At 43.3% G+C, this 16,500-nt stretch overlaps 1 protein-coding gene across 2 annotated transcripts in view; it reads right to left on the bottom strand.

Moving 5' to 3' along the window:
* Positions 1-259: 259 nt before the first annotated feature.
* Positions 260-16,500, bottom strand: part of Coq2 (coenzyme Q2, polyprenyltransferase) — a 35,502-nt gene continuing 19,261 nt past the window's right edge. The window contains exons 5-7 of one of the 2 annotated variants that reach the window (XM_070013072.1): positions 15,900-16,033; positions 11,279-11,467; positions 260-1,119 (exon numbers count right to left, since the gene is read on the bottom strand). In XM_070013072.1, the coding sequence (XP_069869173.1) occupies positions 973-1,119; positions 11,279-11,467; positions 15,900-16,033 (470 nt within the window). In that variant the 3' untranslated portion in view covers positions 260-972. The remainder of the gene's footprint in view (positions 1,120-11,278; positions 11,468-15,899; positions 16,034-16,500) is intronic. The other variant, XM_070013073.1, reaches the window with a different exon arrangement.

Below are 16,500 nucleotides of genomic sequence, written 5' to 3'. Positions count from 1 at the left end.
ATTCTGGAAGGTTCTGGGTGGAGGGATGAACTGACTTTACTTATGCTTTTAAAGAATTACTCCAGTGGCTGTGTTGGAAACAATGAAGTGGGTAGGAAGGAAATAGTTATTTAAATAATCTGTCAATGTTTTACAAATTGTTTTGATGGGATAAAGAAATAGAGATTAAAACCACCCCCAGGTGACTGCTTATAGTGGTCACTGTGATTGCCCATGGACGAATCTCTCAAAGACAAGTCAGGTTTGGTAACAACATGGCTATAATACATAAAAATTTTATTTGCTATTTAAATTATTATAAAACACAATGTAATATTTTCCTAAATTACAGCTTTTAGTTGAGGGTGATGGTTACAAAGAATAACAATATTCTCCAATTTTCCATTAGAACTTTTTTCCCCTAAAAAAAGTTCATTTTCCTACAGATCAAGAAGACAGTTATTTAGATAAGATACATATCAGGTTTTCTCTAAAGTGCTAAAACTCATCCAATTCCTACAACTTTTTAAAAGGCAAAAGAATGTATCAACTTAATCCCAAAGAGCCCCTAATTTTTGAGACTAGAGACAATTTTGCTAGGAAACAGCTGAATTACTTGAATCAAGGAAAATATGCTCTAAATCTTCATCTGGTTCTTCTTTAACATATTGTAACTGGCTAGTCATTCAAATCTAATAATGTGGCTATAAGAACTGAGAATGTTTTTAAAAAAATATTTTCATAATTCCTAGATAAACTATTTGCTAATTTTCGTTTTTAGGTGCTGAGGATATTCAGAGCCTGGCACATTCTGGGTATGTGCTCTGCTACTGAACTTCATTCCCATCCTATGGTTTTTAAGGAGAATTGTCTTATGATGTAGCTTGTAGCCCAGGCTGGTCTTGAACTCTTGATCCTCCTGTTTCTACTTCCTGAATGCTGGGATTAAAGGTGTGTTACTTCTCCTAGTTCATTGGCCAATTTCCCATTCTACTATCTTTGTTTGTTTATTTGATCTGTCTTCTTTTCTTTCCATAAATTTCCAAGGATGATCCCTAAAAAAAGGATCATTCCTACTGTTCGGTTGGAGACAAATTTATGCCAACAATCTGCAGGACTGTGGATGTCTAGAGTATAAATCTGTAAGAGAATAACACAATGCTTCATTAGAATCTAGCCTGGACTTTGGGGCAATCACAAATAAACAGATGAATACAGAGAAGGAAATAGTATTTAGTTATAGAATTTTAAATAATGAGAAACCCTTCTTATGTCCCAAATTATCTTCCAATATAGAAAAACCTATCATAATTTTCACTGGGAAATATCTAAGCTGTTTAAATTTATTAAAAAACCTCTGGCTGATAAGCTTAAAAAGCCAAATATGGCATGTTTTTGCTTATATGTGGAATTAAGACCTGTTGTTGTAACAATAACAATAAAGGGGGGCAGTGGGACAGGGAATCAGAGGTACTGGTGATGAACATGATCAAGGTACATTACATAATACACACATCTACATACATGTATATGTTTACATACACATATATGTATACATATATATGTATATATGAAGGTATAATAAAACCTGCTAAATACTAAATACTGTTGGATGAAAAGGGAGGCATAAAGGGGCTAAGGAATATAATAGTGAGGGTGAATTGGATCAAAGTACATTGTACATACTTGGAAATATCACAATGAAATTCCTTGGTATAACTAATGTACACTCATAAAAAAGAAAGAAACAAAAAACCCTTTCTGGCTGAGAAGCTTGAAAATGCTTTGAGAGGCAGGAGGTTACTTTAAAGGACGTTGGTGGCTCATGTCTATAATCCCAGCTACTCTGAAGGCTGAGATCTGAAGATCACAGAAGCCATCCTGGGCACAAAAAACTGGAGAGTTAATCATCAAAAAGCCAGAAGTGGTGCTGTGGCTCAAATGGTAAGAGAGCTAGCCTTGAGCACAAAAGCTGAAGGACAGCACCTTGGCCCTGAGTTCAGCCTTAGGGTCAGAACGAAAAAGAAATCTGATTTGCTCCAATGTCTAATACTGACATCAAAGTTGATAGGACACCACATGTGGAAAATCCCCCACCTGTGACTGCATAAGAAAGGCCGGTGCGCTAAAAATATCAGTAACAAGTTCGACAAGAAATATACTCACTACGTTACTTATGAAACTGTAACTGCTATGTACATCACCTTGACAATAAAATTAAAATTTAAATTAAAAAAAGAGCAATTGAGCCCTCAAGTTACTTATGTTCAATAACACTGTAAACAAATCAAATGGTTTACAAAGAGTGTAACATTCTATAGTATGATTAAAAATTAAATCTAGTAAAACATACAAATTTATAAAAGATGCACACAAAAAAGTTACCTTCAGGCTACAGGAATAACTAATATATAAAATACAAATGTTTTGTGCTTAGACTAAGGTTTCATTCCCCCAAACTGGGGGGGGGAAAAAAAAACCCAAAACAACTGTAAGGAAACGCCCACTTTGTAGGCCTAATCTCTGCCCTCCAAGGCAGCACTGTGCAGTAGGTGAGGCACCTCCCATTTCCGGTCTCAGATAGAAAAGGGGCCTCCAAAGAGTCAGATGGCGCTATTTTTTCCCTTTCCTTTTTAGAACAGGGCCTTGTCAGCTCTGCTGGCAATAAATCTTTTCTTCTACTTGACTTCTGTCTGTGTGGTCTTTTGGGTTACTTTGTTTGGGTTACTTCCTACCCAGGTTACATTTTCTCCTTCATTTGTGGCCCATAGGGGGATAGGCTCCCGGGTGGATTCGCTCCCTCCCCCAAATGACTGCCAGCAACCCCGGGACCTAACCCCCGATTCTAGGCAGACCCAAAAGACTGCTGAGCTGGTTTCCTAGTAGTCCTACCCCTAGGTAAGTGAAGAGTTTAGAGGCTTAGATTTCACTGTGCAGGCTCTGTTTCGCTCTCAGGGAGCTTCAGGGCCCACCCCAGAAAAACTTGGCCAAGTATCTAAGCTACATTTCTGAGGGCCTCCCTGGAGAAACGTGACAACATTTCCCACCGGTTGTTTCCCACTTTCTGAGTCAAATTGCACTGTGTAGGATGCTTCGCAGCAGCTTCTGGTTCCAGATCACTTACCATGGCCAGGACACAATCTAATATTCCTGACATTCCTCAGGACTCCCCCTTGGGTTTTCTCCTAAACAATCTAGAAATGCTTAACCTTGAGTCTGACATTGATTCACAGAAGCGAATACATTTCTGTACTGAGATCTGGCCCAAATACCCACTAGACAATCAGTCCACGTGGCCCATTCATGGGACACTGGATCCTCATATTATACAGAATCTATCCAACTTCTGCAGGCAGTTGGGCAAGTTAAAGGAAGCTAGCTACCTAGATGCCTTCTCTTTCTCTCCTTCCTCTGAAACTTCTTCCCGAGTCCTTGCATTCTCCTGCCCAACTCCTGGCCACAAGGCCACGGGCTTATAACCCAGACTCCATTTCGAACATGTGGGGCAACAGCCCCTCCCACTGCGCCCAAGGAGGTGGGACTTCTGCCAAAGGGGATGGGACTTCCGCCAAAGAGGGTGGGATTTCCTCCAGAGGAGGTGGAACTTGGGCCAGAGGTGGCAGCCCCCAGCCCGCCGGTCACCTGTCCCCGCACTCTCCGCTCCACGCCATCCAAGGCCACGCCCGCCCCCTTCCGTCGGCACCCCTTCCTCCCCCACAGGACAAAAGCGCACCTGGCCTGGCCACTGCCAACCAGCTGTCTCAGCTGAAAGATGCCCTGAAGGCTGTTGCGTGCCTGACAGAAGCATTGAGTACCACCCTTACCCAGGCCCAGAGCCTGCTCCAGACCAGAGTTCTCCCGTTCCGTGAGGTGGCAGGGGCTGGTGGTATAGTCACAGTGCGCACGCCGTTCTCATTAAATGGCCTAGCACAGATGGAGACGGGCCTGGGACCTTTCTCCGCCAATCCCACTGCCTCATCAAGGAGCTGGGCATGTGCTCCTATGGCGTGATGTATGATGTATACATCATCTTGCGTGATACCCTTCTACCAGGGGAACAGCGGGATGCTTGGGAAAAGGCCCGCCGCTATGCAGATGAGACCCACAGGACTATCCCCCATCACCCAACAGGGACTGAGGCAGTGCCAGACCTGGAACCTCACTGGGATTACAATTCCCCAGGAGGTCGCCAAAGGCAAAACCAATTTATTGCCTGCATAATGGAGGGTCTCAAACAGGCAGGCCCCAAAGCCATCAACTATGACAAAATGGCCACGGTCATACAAAAAAAAAAAAAAAAAAAAAGAAAACCCATCTGTCTTTCGGGCTCAGTATATTAACCTAGACCCCAAGTCTGTGGATGGAAAACGCTGTTTAATGACTCATTTTATTAATCCGCTCCAGACATCCAGGATAAGTTAAAAAAAAAAAACAACAACTAGACAGGGGCCCTTAACACCCACTAGTGAGGCTAGGGAGGCAGCCTTTAAGGTGTATCACGGCAGGGAGGAAAAGGCCAAACAGCTCAAGTACTAGATGCTAGCCAAAATCTACCAACCCCTTCCCGACAGGATCCATCGGAGACCTGCTATATCTGTGGTTGAAAGGGGCACTGGATGGAAACCTTCCCCCCCCCCCCCCCAGAAGCTCTGCTACTGATGTGGCCAGCCAGGCCTTGGGGGCCCAGCCTGCCCACAGCCACGTGAGCCAAACTGACCATGCCCCAACTGCAAAGTTTGAGGGCATTGGACTGTGGACTGTTCATCATCCTCTCCGGGATGGCGGCCATCTACTAAGGCCCCATTGCCCCCTCCTGGCACTCTGGGACTGGCAGCCAGAGAAGACTGAGGCAGCCCTGGACTCCTGGCCCCGACCACTCCTATCACTGAGCAGGAGCCCAGGGTGACAATCATCCTTTGCAGGTAGGATGACCTTGCTTTTGGTGGATACAGGTACTATGTAATTGGTACTCACTGAGTTCCATGGCTGTCTACCTAGCTGATACCTTCATAGTTGGGGTGGAGGGAAAACCTTACAACCTCCTCCCCCCACCCCTCTGCCCTGTCATTTGTCATTTTTCAGGAGTGACCGTCACTCCTTCCTTATTATTCCCCACTGCCCAGTTCCAATGCTGGGCAGAGACCTTTTGGCCAAATTTGGAGCCTCTATTACCCTACTACCTTCCCAACTGGCACAACAGGATATTGATTTGGCCTGCCCCGCAATCTCTTTGTTGATGGCTTTAATAGGCTCACCTAGCAACAGCTCAGAATTCCCTTTTCCACCCTCTGAGGTGGACCCCAAGGTGTGGGATACCCACAACCCCTCTTGCTAAACACCACCCTCCTATTCATATCTCTGAGGGACCCCCAATGCTTCCCTTCACAACCCCAGTACCCTGTCCCTCGCTGCAGTCTTCTGGGACTGCAACCAGTCAGAAAAGACTTACTAAGAAAAGGGCTGTTTGCCCCCACTGACTCTCCCTATAATACTCCCATTTTAGCAGTAGCCAAAACTAACAGTTCATTCCGCCTGGTACGGGACCTTCGCTTTATAAATGCTGCTGTTATCCCCCTACACCCTGTTGTGCCCAACCCCTATACACTGCTTTCCACAATCCCAGTGACTGGATTTAAAAGATGCCTTTTTTACTATCCCTTTAGCCCCCTCCTCCCAGGACCTTTTTGCCTTTATGTGGACTGACCCGGTCACCCAAACCTCGACTCAGCTCACCTGGACTGTGCTGCCGCAGGGTTCTGGGATAGTCCCCATCTGCTTGGCCAAGCTTTAGCAAGGGACTTAAGAGACCTAAATATAGAACCATCCACCCTTATCCAATATGTGGATGACATTCTCCTCTGCAGTCTCACCAAGCAATTGTGTTACAACCATGCGGTAATACTTCTTAACTTTCTGGCCTCCAGGGGATATCGAGTCTCACCCAATAAGATACAGGTCTTTCAAAAATCTGTGACTTATCTGGGTGTTCAACTCACTCCCACACACAAAGCCATCACTATCCCCAGGAAACAATGATTACTAAATACCCTACCCCCTCTAATAAGTCGGAGCTTCTCTCCTTCCTGGGTCTAGCTGGCTATCTCAGGTCTTGGATTCCTAACTACTCCCTTCTATCATGCCCCTTATATGAAGCAGCTAAAGGGCCACCAGAAGAAACCCTTTTATCTCCATGCTCTCTTATTTCTCCCTTCAGAAGACTCCAACGGGCCTTATTACAGGTCCGAGCTCTTAGGCTGTCAGATCTTTCACACCCGTTCTTTCTGTATGTAACTGAAAACCAGGGTTTTGCATTGGGAATTTTAGGTCAACAGATTGGACCTTCATTTGTCAAAATGCCTAGACCCCCACCGCTAGGGGCTGGGCTCCTTGCTTTCACGTTCTAGCCGCCTTCTGTCCTGAAACAGGAGTCGAAAAAACTAATCTTTGGTGCAAACCTTACCATCTTCTTTCCCACCATCATCTTTCTGAGCTACTAACCTATAAGGGGTTGCAAACTATATCTCCCTCCCGTATTCTCTCCCTTCAGGTGTTGCTGGTAGAGGACCCACGCTAACCTTCCAGTCCTGCCCTCCATTAAGCCCCTCTACCCTATTACTCATTCCAGATACAGAGACCTTACCAGCACACTCCTGTGTGCAGACTCTGGAGGACCTGCTACCTCACCCAGACCTTATTAGTGAAGGGCCATTAAAGGACTCACAGTTTACCTGGCTCACTGATGGTAGCTCCTTCCTTTGGGAAGGCTCACAGGTAGCTGGATATGCTGTTGTGTCAATCTCTCGTGTCGTGGAGTCTGGCCCTCTGCCTCTCCACACTACCAATCAACAGGCCAAATTAGTAGCCCTAACACGGGCCTTACAATTGGCCTCGGGACATTCCCTGACAGTGTATACAGACTCTAAATATGCTTTCTATACCATCCTTTCTCATGCAGCTATTTGGAAGGAACGAGGCCTACTAACAATGAAGGGAACCTTAGTAATAAATGGGTTCTATATTACTGACCTCTTAAAGGCCCCTTTCCTCAACCCTCAGCCTTCGGCATAGTTCATTGCAGGAGCCACAGGTCAGATGACTCAGTAATAACCAGGGGAAACAACCTGGCCGATGAAACTGCCAAGCGAGCTGCTATATCATCAAAACAATGGGCAGTAACACTGCCAATAATAGAGGATCCTGCTCCTCCCTCTAGGCAGGACATCCTTAAATACCTTCACCATCTTTTCCACCCCCAGATAGGGGCCTTAAGGGAGTTCCTAAAAATGGGACCAAAACACAATTCCTCACGCAGCTGTCACAAACCTGTGAAGTATGCCAAATACCAATGTGCGGCCATCTCCCTTCCCAACCCATCAGGCTCGAGGTAACCTCCCAGGAGTAGATTGGTAAATTGACTTCATCCATATGCCAACCGACCACAGGTACTTGCTGGTGCTGGCAGACATCCTTATGGGATGGATAGAGGCATTTCCCACCACCAAGAAGACCTCCTCTGTGTCTCAGCAATTCTTATAGGAAATAGTTCTGCTTTGGCCTGCCTGTTTCCATCCAGATGGACAATGGACTGGAATTTGTCTCCTCCCTGACCAGCTACTGGCCAGGTCTCTAAATATCTCCTGGTCTTTCCATATTCCCTATCGCCCCCAGTCCTTGGGAAAGGTGGAACGTGCTAACTGCTCCCTTAAGCAAACGCTGACCAAGCTGTCCCTTGAACTACATCTAGATTAGCTAAAGCTTTTACCTTTAGCTCTTTTCTGCTTAAGAGTCTTGCCAAAAAAACCCCAACATTAAGTCCTTTTGAAGTTATGTATGGCTGCCCACCTTTGCCTCCCCTATTTCAGACCTCGGACTCCCCTTGGCCCCCCTCCCCTCCCCTCTAATGTTTTCCCCTCTCCTTCAGCACCTGCACACTTTTCTCTGTTAGTATGTGGACAAATATGAATCTAAGCCCTCCACACTGCTCTCCGAGCCTTCCATCAAGGCTAGGGACCTAGTGTACGTTTCAAGAAATTACCTGCCACAGGCACTTAGTTCCACCAAGCTCTCTGCTAAGTGGGAGAGACCCTACTCAGTAACTCTCTACTCCCACAGCTGTGCAGTTTCAGGGCTGTCCACATTGGATTCACATCCGGCATGTTAAATGTCATGTGCCTGATGGACCCTCATATACATCTGAGCCAACCGGACCCCTATCTCTACAGATAAAAAAGGCTGGACCCAGTCTTCCTCCAGTCATTGAGGAACCAGAGGACCCTGCTATGGACAAGTAACACCTTCATAACCATCATGACCTTGGCCAACTTCATGTATAGTACCTGGCACCCTTCTCCCTTACAGTGTCCCCCGCCCTCAGCAATAAGTAGCTCCATTTGCCCATATTCCCTGCCCAGTACTGTACATATTAAACCAAAAAGCGGGGAAATGCAAGGAAACTCCCACTTTGCTGGCCTAATCTCTGCCCTCAATGGCAGCACTGCACAGTAGGTGAGGCATCTCCCACTTCTGGCCTCGGATATAAAAGGGGTCTCCAAAGAGCTAGACAGCGCCATTTTTCTCCCTTTCCTCTTTAGAACAGGGCCTTGTCAGCTCTGCTGGCAATAGATCTTTCCTTCTACGTGACTTCTGTCTGTGTGGTCTTTTGGGTTACTTTCTTTTCTTTTCTTTTTTTTGGGTCCGGTTGTGGGGCCTGAACTCTGGGCTTGGGTGCTGTCCCTCAGCTCTTTAGCTCAAGGCTAGCGCTCTACCACTTCAGCCACAGCGCCACTTCAGGCTTTTTTTCTTTTTGCTTATGTGGTGCTGAGGAATTGAACCCAGGGCTTCATGCATGCAAGGCAAGCGCTCTACCACTGAGCCACCTTCCCAGCCCTTTTGGGTTACTTTCTTTGGGTTACTTCCTACCCAGGTACACATTTTCTCCTTCAACAATAACCCCCCCCCCAAAAAAAAAACCCCCAGAATTTCAGACAAGGAATACTAAACTTATATCTAGAAAGTTCTTTCTTACACAGACAATCTGAAGTCTGCTATCTTGGAACACCTACTTGCTGGGTCTAGCTTTATCTTTGGAGCAGTCTCTCCACTGATAAAAAGCTGCATTTGGGCAGGACAACTCCTTTTACTAGGTGAGTTTTATAATAACCAAAAATGTAGTAGCCATACATTTACAATCTCCCTCATATATCATGAGGGCATCCAGAGACCCAGAACTGAAGCTAGTGACCAGAACATACACTTTCCCTTTTACTAGAGTAACTTTGCAAATATACCAAGAACTAACATTCTTTTGTTTGTTTGTTTGTTTTTGGGTGCTACTCCTGGAGCTTCAAACCCTGGGGCTTCAACTTTGCCTGGGCACTGTCCCTGAACTTTTTTTTTTTTTTTTGGTCGGTTGTGGAGCTTGAACTCTGGGCCTGGGTGCTGTCCCTCAGCTCTTCAGCTCAAGGCGAGTGCTCTACCACTTGAGCTACAGTGCCAGTTCTGGTTTTCTGGTGGTTTATTGGAGATAGGAGTCTGTCTTTCCTGCCCAGGCTGGCTTTGAACCAAGATCCTCAGATCTCAGCCTCCTGAGTAGCTAGGATTACAGGGGTGAGCCACCAGCGCCCGGCTTTCCCTGAGCTTTTTTGCTCAAGGGTAGCACTCTACCACTTGAGCCACAATTCCACTTTGGTAGTTTATTGGAGATAATAGTCTCATAGGCTTTCCTACTCAGCTGGCTTTGAACCATGATCCTTTCAGATTTCAGCCTCTTGAATAGGTAGGATTATAGGTGTAAGCCACTGGTGTGCCTGGCCATTCATTCATTTTTGAAAGGGAGTCTTGCTATATACCCCAGGCTAGCATCCTGCTCCAGATTCTCTTACTCTTTGCCTACTGAGTGCTGGGATTATAGGCATGTGCCAAGAAGCTTGGCTTCAACTGGTTATTTTTTATTATGGGGTCTGTGGACTAAAAATTAACATGACATTTTTTTTCTTCAAGTGATTTCCACATATTTCTTATATATCTGGTTATTCTCATATAGTTTGCCTCGCTCTGCCATCTAAATATTCAAGTATTTAAATATTAGGGATAGCCACTATCCAGACCAGACAATCTACTGATGATAATAATCCTTGGGAAGTTGAGTTATGGCCAGAAAGGGAAGCTGAGAAACTCAGAGGAAAATGGTGAAATCCTGGGCATCACCAACTCATAATTTAGAATTCTGGAAGTGGTGCTGTGGTTCAGAATTCATAGTGAGGAAAAAAAAGCAGGGAACACTGTATATAAGGTTTTGGTGTACTCATACTATGTTTCACAAGTCTTGCCTACATTGACAAGTAATCTGCCCTAATCTGCAAATCACAGATCTGCTAATTATAGCTCACAAATATGTTTTTTTGATATTTTTTATTGTAAAAATGCTGTACAAAGGTCACAAATATCTTATAGTCTCTTAAAACAAACAACACCCAGCACTGCTGATATAGATGTAATCTATTCATTAGTAATTGATTTATCTAAATTAAGGTTTTATTTACCCATTTAGTAAGTCAACAATGTAGACTCCCAATGTAAGCTTCTGGGAAGGGATGTAGTGCTGGTTACTGTCCAGCACTGAACTTCCTGCTATTGAGGCAGAGACTAGAAAGTTTAGCATTTCATGTTTCATGTGTCATTGGTTTCTATGCCAGTGGAATCCAAACTTCTGAATTAGTTTGCCAATATGACTAGGAACCCAGAAGGAAGAAGTTAGGTGCCTGTTCATATCTATAATCCTAGTCACTCAGGAAGCTGAGATCACACTTCAAAGCCAGCCTTGGCAAGGAAGTCTGTGAGACTTTTTATCTCTAATTAACAAGCAAAAAGCTAGAAGTGGAATTATGGCTCAAATGGTAGAGCACTAGCCTTGGCACAAAAGCTCACGGACAGTGCTTAGGCCTTGAGTTCAAGCCTGAGATCTGACACACACACAAAAGTAGTTCTTCAGATTGCTTCTGGGGTCAAATAATAATTCAACTCAAATCATAAGCTTCAAACAATTTCCCAGACACATCAGTTGTAGTTCCAGAAATTCAACAAGGCAAGTCCAGGGTCAGATTTTCATCATTTTCTCTAAAAATAATATAGCTAATTTTTAAAAAAATATAACTTGGGCCAGAGAGGGAACAATTTAAGGCAAGCCAAGCCAAATACTTGTTTCAAAAGTTCTTTGCCTTGAAAACACACACAGCATTTTAAGTAATTGCTATAATTTATACTGGTAAAAACTGAGGGAAAAGTAGGAAAAAGGTCAAACCTGGTGAGCCAGGTGGGCTCCGACAGCAGCCAGAGCGGTGTAGTAGGGTGCAGTCTGACTGCTGTTCACACCCACCAGGCTCAGTGCTCCCAGCATGGCAACACTGAAGCCACTGAGCCACTGCTTAGTGTTTTCTTTGAACAGCAGTGCTGTGGACTTCAGACCAATCAGAACATCGTCTTTCTTGTCCTAATATGGAAAATAATAAAGTTACTGAGAGTCACATATCATGAAATCCACATTTATTCTTTTTTGGGGGGGGGGTCCGGTTGTGGGGCCTGAACTCTGGGCCTGGGCGCTGTCCCTCAGCTCTTCAGCTCAAGGCTAGTGCTCTACCACTTGAGCCACAGTGCCACTTCCGGCTTTTTTTCTTTTTGCTTATGTGGTGCTGAGGAATCGAACCCAGGGCCTCATGCATGTAAGGCAAGTACTCTACTACTGAGCCACCTTCCCAGCCCTCCACATTTATTCTTTAGCAGTGTATTTTAGTAGTTTAACAGTCACAAAGTTGTATAGCCATCACCCCTATGTATAGAGGAAATATCTAGAAGAACAAACATGCAGATATATTACAATTAATATATATCAGATATATTCCTGAAATAACAAATTGATTAGAAGCAAACATGGAGGACACATCCAAGTTAAATACTACTGCTAAAATTAGTATCCAGTTCCAAGTCTGCACGCCATTCTGTTTCCTATACTCATAAGACTTTAACTACACTTTAAATATATTAGGATTAAACTCAACTCTTAATACACGTAGCTTCTTCCTACCTTAAGAGTTCTCAAGTCTCAATGTTATCTTGTACATTTAGTTTCAATCTTGCTAAAATCATGTATGTATAAAAATGCTCATTAGCCGGGTGCTGGTGGCTCATGCCTATAATCTTAGCTACTTAGGAGGCTGAGATTTGAAGATCATGGTTCAAAGCCAGCCTGGGCAAGAAAGTCCATGAGACTGTTATCTCCAATAAACCACCAGAAAAACTGGAAGTGGCGCTGTGGATCAAGTGGTAGAGTGCTAGCCTTGAGCTGAAGGATAGCACCCAGGCCCAACACACAACAACAACAAGCTCATTATACAACCATGTCCATCACACATTCCACTTGTGTTTGTTTTTGTTGGTCCTGGGGCCTGAACTCTAGGCCTGGGTGCTGTTCCTTAGCTCTTCAGCTCAAGGCTAGTGCTCTACCACTCGAGCCACAGAGCCACTTCTGGCTTTTTCTGCTTATGTGGTACTGAGGAATCAATCCCAAGGCCTCATGTATATGAGGCAAGCACTCTACCACTGAGCCACCTTCCCAGGCCTCCACTTGTTTTTTATAAACATAATTACATATTTGCTTATTTGTTATTATCCTAAAGTAGTTGTACAAAGGGGCTTCAATTCAACATGTCAGTTTGTGAGTACAATGCATCTTAATCAATGTCACCCTTTCATCATTTTCCTCCATCTCTCCCAAACCCACCTATCCCCTTAATTTACCTAGTTCTATTTTCACATACACATACACACTCTCTCTAATCCTATCTGATTTATTCCTTTCCTCTCCCATTAGTCCTTTCCCTTTAAGCAAAGAGAGGTCTCACACATTAGCTAAGCTCTACCTCTTGAGCCACAAATACCCAGATCTTTTGCTTGCATTGTTTTTGACAAGGGTCTAAGCGGGGCTGGCTTCAAACATGGGATCCCCTACTTACGCCTGTGTGGTTGGAAGGAAGCAGGGAGTCAGTGCCTCATGGTTTATGTCTTAGGCTGGGAATCAGGAAACCCTAAGACCAAATCCTGACGTGGCCATTGCATCTATGTGGTGCTGGGCTATATGACTTCTCTCTGGACTTGAAATAATAAAAAATTCCTTTCTTAAAAAAGGGTGAGGGATTAAAATTGTGTATGACCACATCCAGCTCAAAGCCTTGAGGCTTGAGCTCAAAGCCTCTCCCTTTTTGTCTTTTTCACTCACAGCTAGCACTCTACCATTTATGCCACATCACTTTGCTTTTTGGTGGTTAAATGGTTAAATTGTCACAAACTTTCCTTCCCTGGCTGGTTTCTAACCGCAGTCCTTAGATTTCAGCTTCCTGAGTAGCTAGAATTATAGGTGTAAACAACAGGTACCTGAAATAAAAACTAGGTCTTGGCAATACTCTCACATATAGCTGCTTGATCTTCTTACCCCCATAACTGTCTTTTGAAATTAGGATTGTGTGGTACTATTGGTGGTTGCCTGCTGAACTTCAAATGTATTTGCAGGCAGACAGCTTTGTAATGGCTTTTGACAGTCATATTTAAATTAAACAAAGTTAAGTATGTGTTTAGTGTAAGTTTTCTCCTTTTAGATTGCAATCACGTTCAGGGTGTAAGCTGTCTCTTTAAGTCTGTGAATCACAGTCTCCATGAGTATATGATATTTTATTGAAGAAGTGAATCTAAGTGAAGCATAACTTTTTTTTTTTTGGCTGGTCATGGGGCCTGAACTTTGGGCCTGGTGCTGTCCCTCAGCGTTTCAACTCAAGGCTAGTGCTGTACCACTTGAGCCACAGCGCCACTTCTAGCTTTTTCTGTTTTTGTGGTGCTGAGGAATCAAACCCAGGGCCTCATGCATGCAAGGCAAGCACTCTACCACTGAGCCACCTTCCCAGCCCCGAAGTATAACTTTTCTAATCACTGGCCCCAGACTTTATGGTATCTCTCCTAAACTACTGCCAAGCTTCACTTTGGAACTGAGGCTGATTTCAGATCTCTTTCTTTATATATTACATATAGGCAATGAAGTGATGAAAACAGGATGGAGAAGAAAACAGGATAAAATCCACACTGAAATTCAAGAAAAAGAAATTCATTACATCATGGAATATTTTCTTCTGGAGATGGTCTTGCTATAAAGCTCAGACTGGCCTTAACTTACTCTGTAGCCCAGGTTGGTCTTGAACCCATGATTCTCCTGCCTCAGCCTCACAAATTCTGGGGTTTTAGGCACATACCACCATGCCTGGCTTTTTGACATATCCTTTAAGTAAATAATTGAGAATGCACTGCCCTATTTTAAAAAAGTACTGATAAAAATATTTTTTAAAGCTCATGAATCTATCCATACCTCCCTAAAAGGTAACTAATTGCAATGATGCATGTGTCAATTTAATTTTGGCAATCACTTTATAATGAAATATCAAATCATGGGAGCATGGCTAAAGTAGTAGAGCACTTGCTTAGCATGCCAGAGGATTGGGTTCAATCTTCAATACTGCAAAAACAAAAATAAAAACAAAAGCACATTACTGGATTAGAGGTATATCAAGGAAGCTAGAAGTACAAGGCCCACCAAAAAATAACAGCAACAAAAGAAATCCCCCCAAACAAAAAAATATCTAATTGTCACACTACATAAACTTGAATATAAACAATTTGGCAAGTGCCAACTGTATCTCAATAAAGCTGGAAAAAAAAGTATAAATGGAAAAGTAACTAGTGGGTTCAGAGCTCAGTTTCAAACCCACTGTCTCTAGATTGTTACCTTAATCAATACATTGTCTTGTCTCTCTGTGTGTACCTCTAATCATTGTCTTGGGCAGATCTTTTTTTTTCTTGATTAGAAACATTTCTCCACAATTTGACCCATTCTTTGTCACAGTCATGCTAAAATGGCATGAAAATGTTTTAACTCTGTGTCTGTTTTGGTCTTATAAGTCATTCCTGAGTTTCACAGTTGTAAATAATAATATTCTAATCATTAACACTTCATGAATATGAGTTTTCAGGTGAAAAGTTATGTCAATCAAAGCATACAAAGGCATTCCTAAAATTGAACTTATGACAAAATAGTACCAAGAGCTATAAAATGTTTATATCTTTCACTCAGTAGTACTACTCTTTAAAAAATTCTCCACATTTTCCATCAGTAAAATGAAGATTATTAGCCCTTTCTGTGTAGGCTACTATGAGATTAAACTTATATTGCTAAAATATTTGAAACAGTGCTTGCCATAAAGTAAAAAGCACTTAAATGCCTATAAATAAAACAAAATAAAACTGTAAAAAAGCATAAGTGTAAGTCATAAGCCAATTTTGGCTTTTTCGTAAACACATATAAAACATAAAAACAAATATTGTTCTTCTTAAGATTAAGAAAAAATTTCCAGGGCTGGGAATGTGGCTTAGTGGTACAGTGCTTTCCTAGCATGCATGAAGCCTTGGGTTCCTCAGTACCACATAAACAGAAAAGGTTGGAAGTGGCTCTGTGGCTCAAGTGGTAGAGTGCTAGCCTTGAACAAAAGAAGCTCAGGTATAGTGTCCAGACCCTGACTTCAAGTCCAGACTGGCAAAAAAAACCAAAAACCCCCAAAACCCAAACCCCCCAAAAACCCAAAAAACAAAAAACCAGTAACACATAAAAACCCACACACACCAAAAAAACCCAACTGCCCTTAATTTGGTACTTATTTTAAGTGTTTAGAAAACAATACCTAAAACTGAAAGAGGGTGAAGGAGAGGGTAATACTGTCCAAGAAGAAATGTCCTCATTACCTGACTTATGAGATGGAAACCCCTTTGTACATAACCTTTATAATAACAATAAAAAAATTAATTAAAAAAGAAAAACACAACTTCTTTACCTGATGGGCATAGATGGTATCATATATCAGTGTCCACATAACTCCAGAAAAGTAAAGAGGCAAGCACACAGATGGATCACAGGAACCCTTGATAGCAGACCATCCAAGCAATGCTCCCCAATTAAAAGTTAACCCTACAATTGACAAAACAAAAAGAGGGGTAAGGTCAAAATGTACTTCAGGGGCTGGGAAGGTGGCTCAGTGGTAGAGCGTTTGCCTTGCATGCATGAGGCCCTGGATTCGATTCCTCAGCACCACATAAGCAAAAAGAAAAAAGCTGGAAGTGGCACTGTGGCTGAAGTGGTAGAGTGCTAGCCTTGAGCTGAAGAGCTGAGGGACAGTGCCCAGGCCCAGAGTTCAGGCCCCACGACTGGACCCCTTCACCCCCCCCCCCAAAAAAAATGTAGTTCAGTATTCCACAGGGAAGGAGAGGGAAGTCAGCAGTATTAAGTACTTGCTGTATACTAGGCTCGGTATGATATTGTCCATGTTCCTTCACTTTACAAAAAAGAAAACAGGACAACAGAGTTTAATTAGTAATTAATTAGCTGATAGTTCTCAGGGTCCCACTCTCTGGGTTGGCTTGTGCCATACCTCCACT

The sequence above is a fragment of the Dipodomys merriami genome, unplaced genomic scaffold (genome assembly GCF_024711535.1).
Source record: "Dipodomys merriami isolate MVZ:Mamm:240054 unplaced genomic scaffold, mDipMer1.0.p SCAF_9, whole genome shotgun sequence".
NCBI classification, from domain to species: domain Eukaryota; kingdom Metazoa; phylum Chordata; class Mammalia; order Rodentia; family Heteromyidae; genus Dipodomys; species Dipodomys merriami.
Note: the sequence above shows the minus strand (reverse complement) of the source record. Positions and strands in the feature narration are given on the sequence as shown.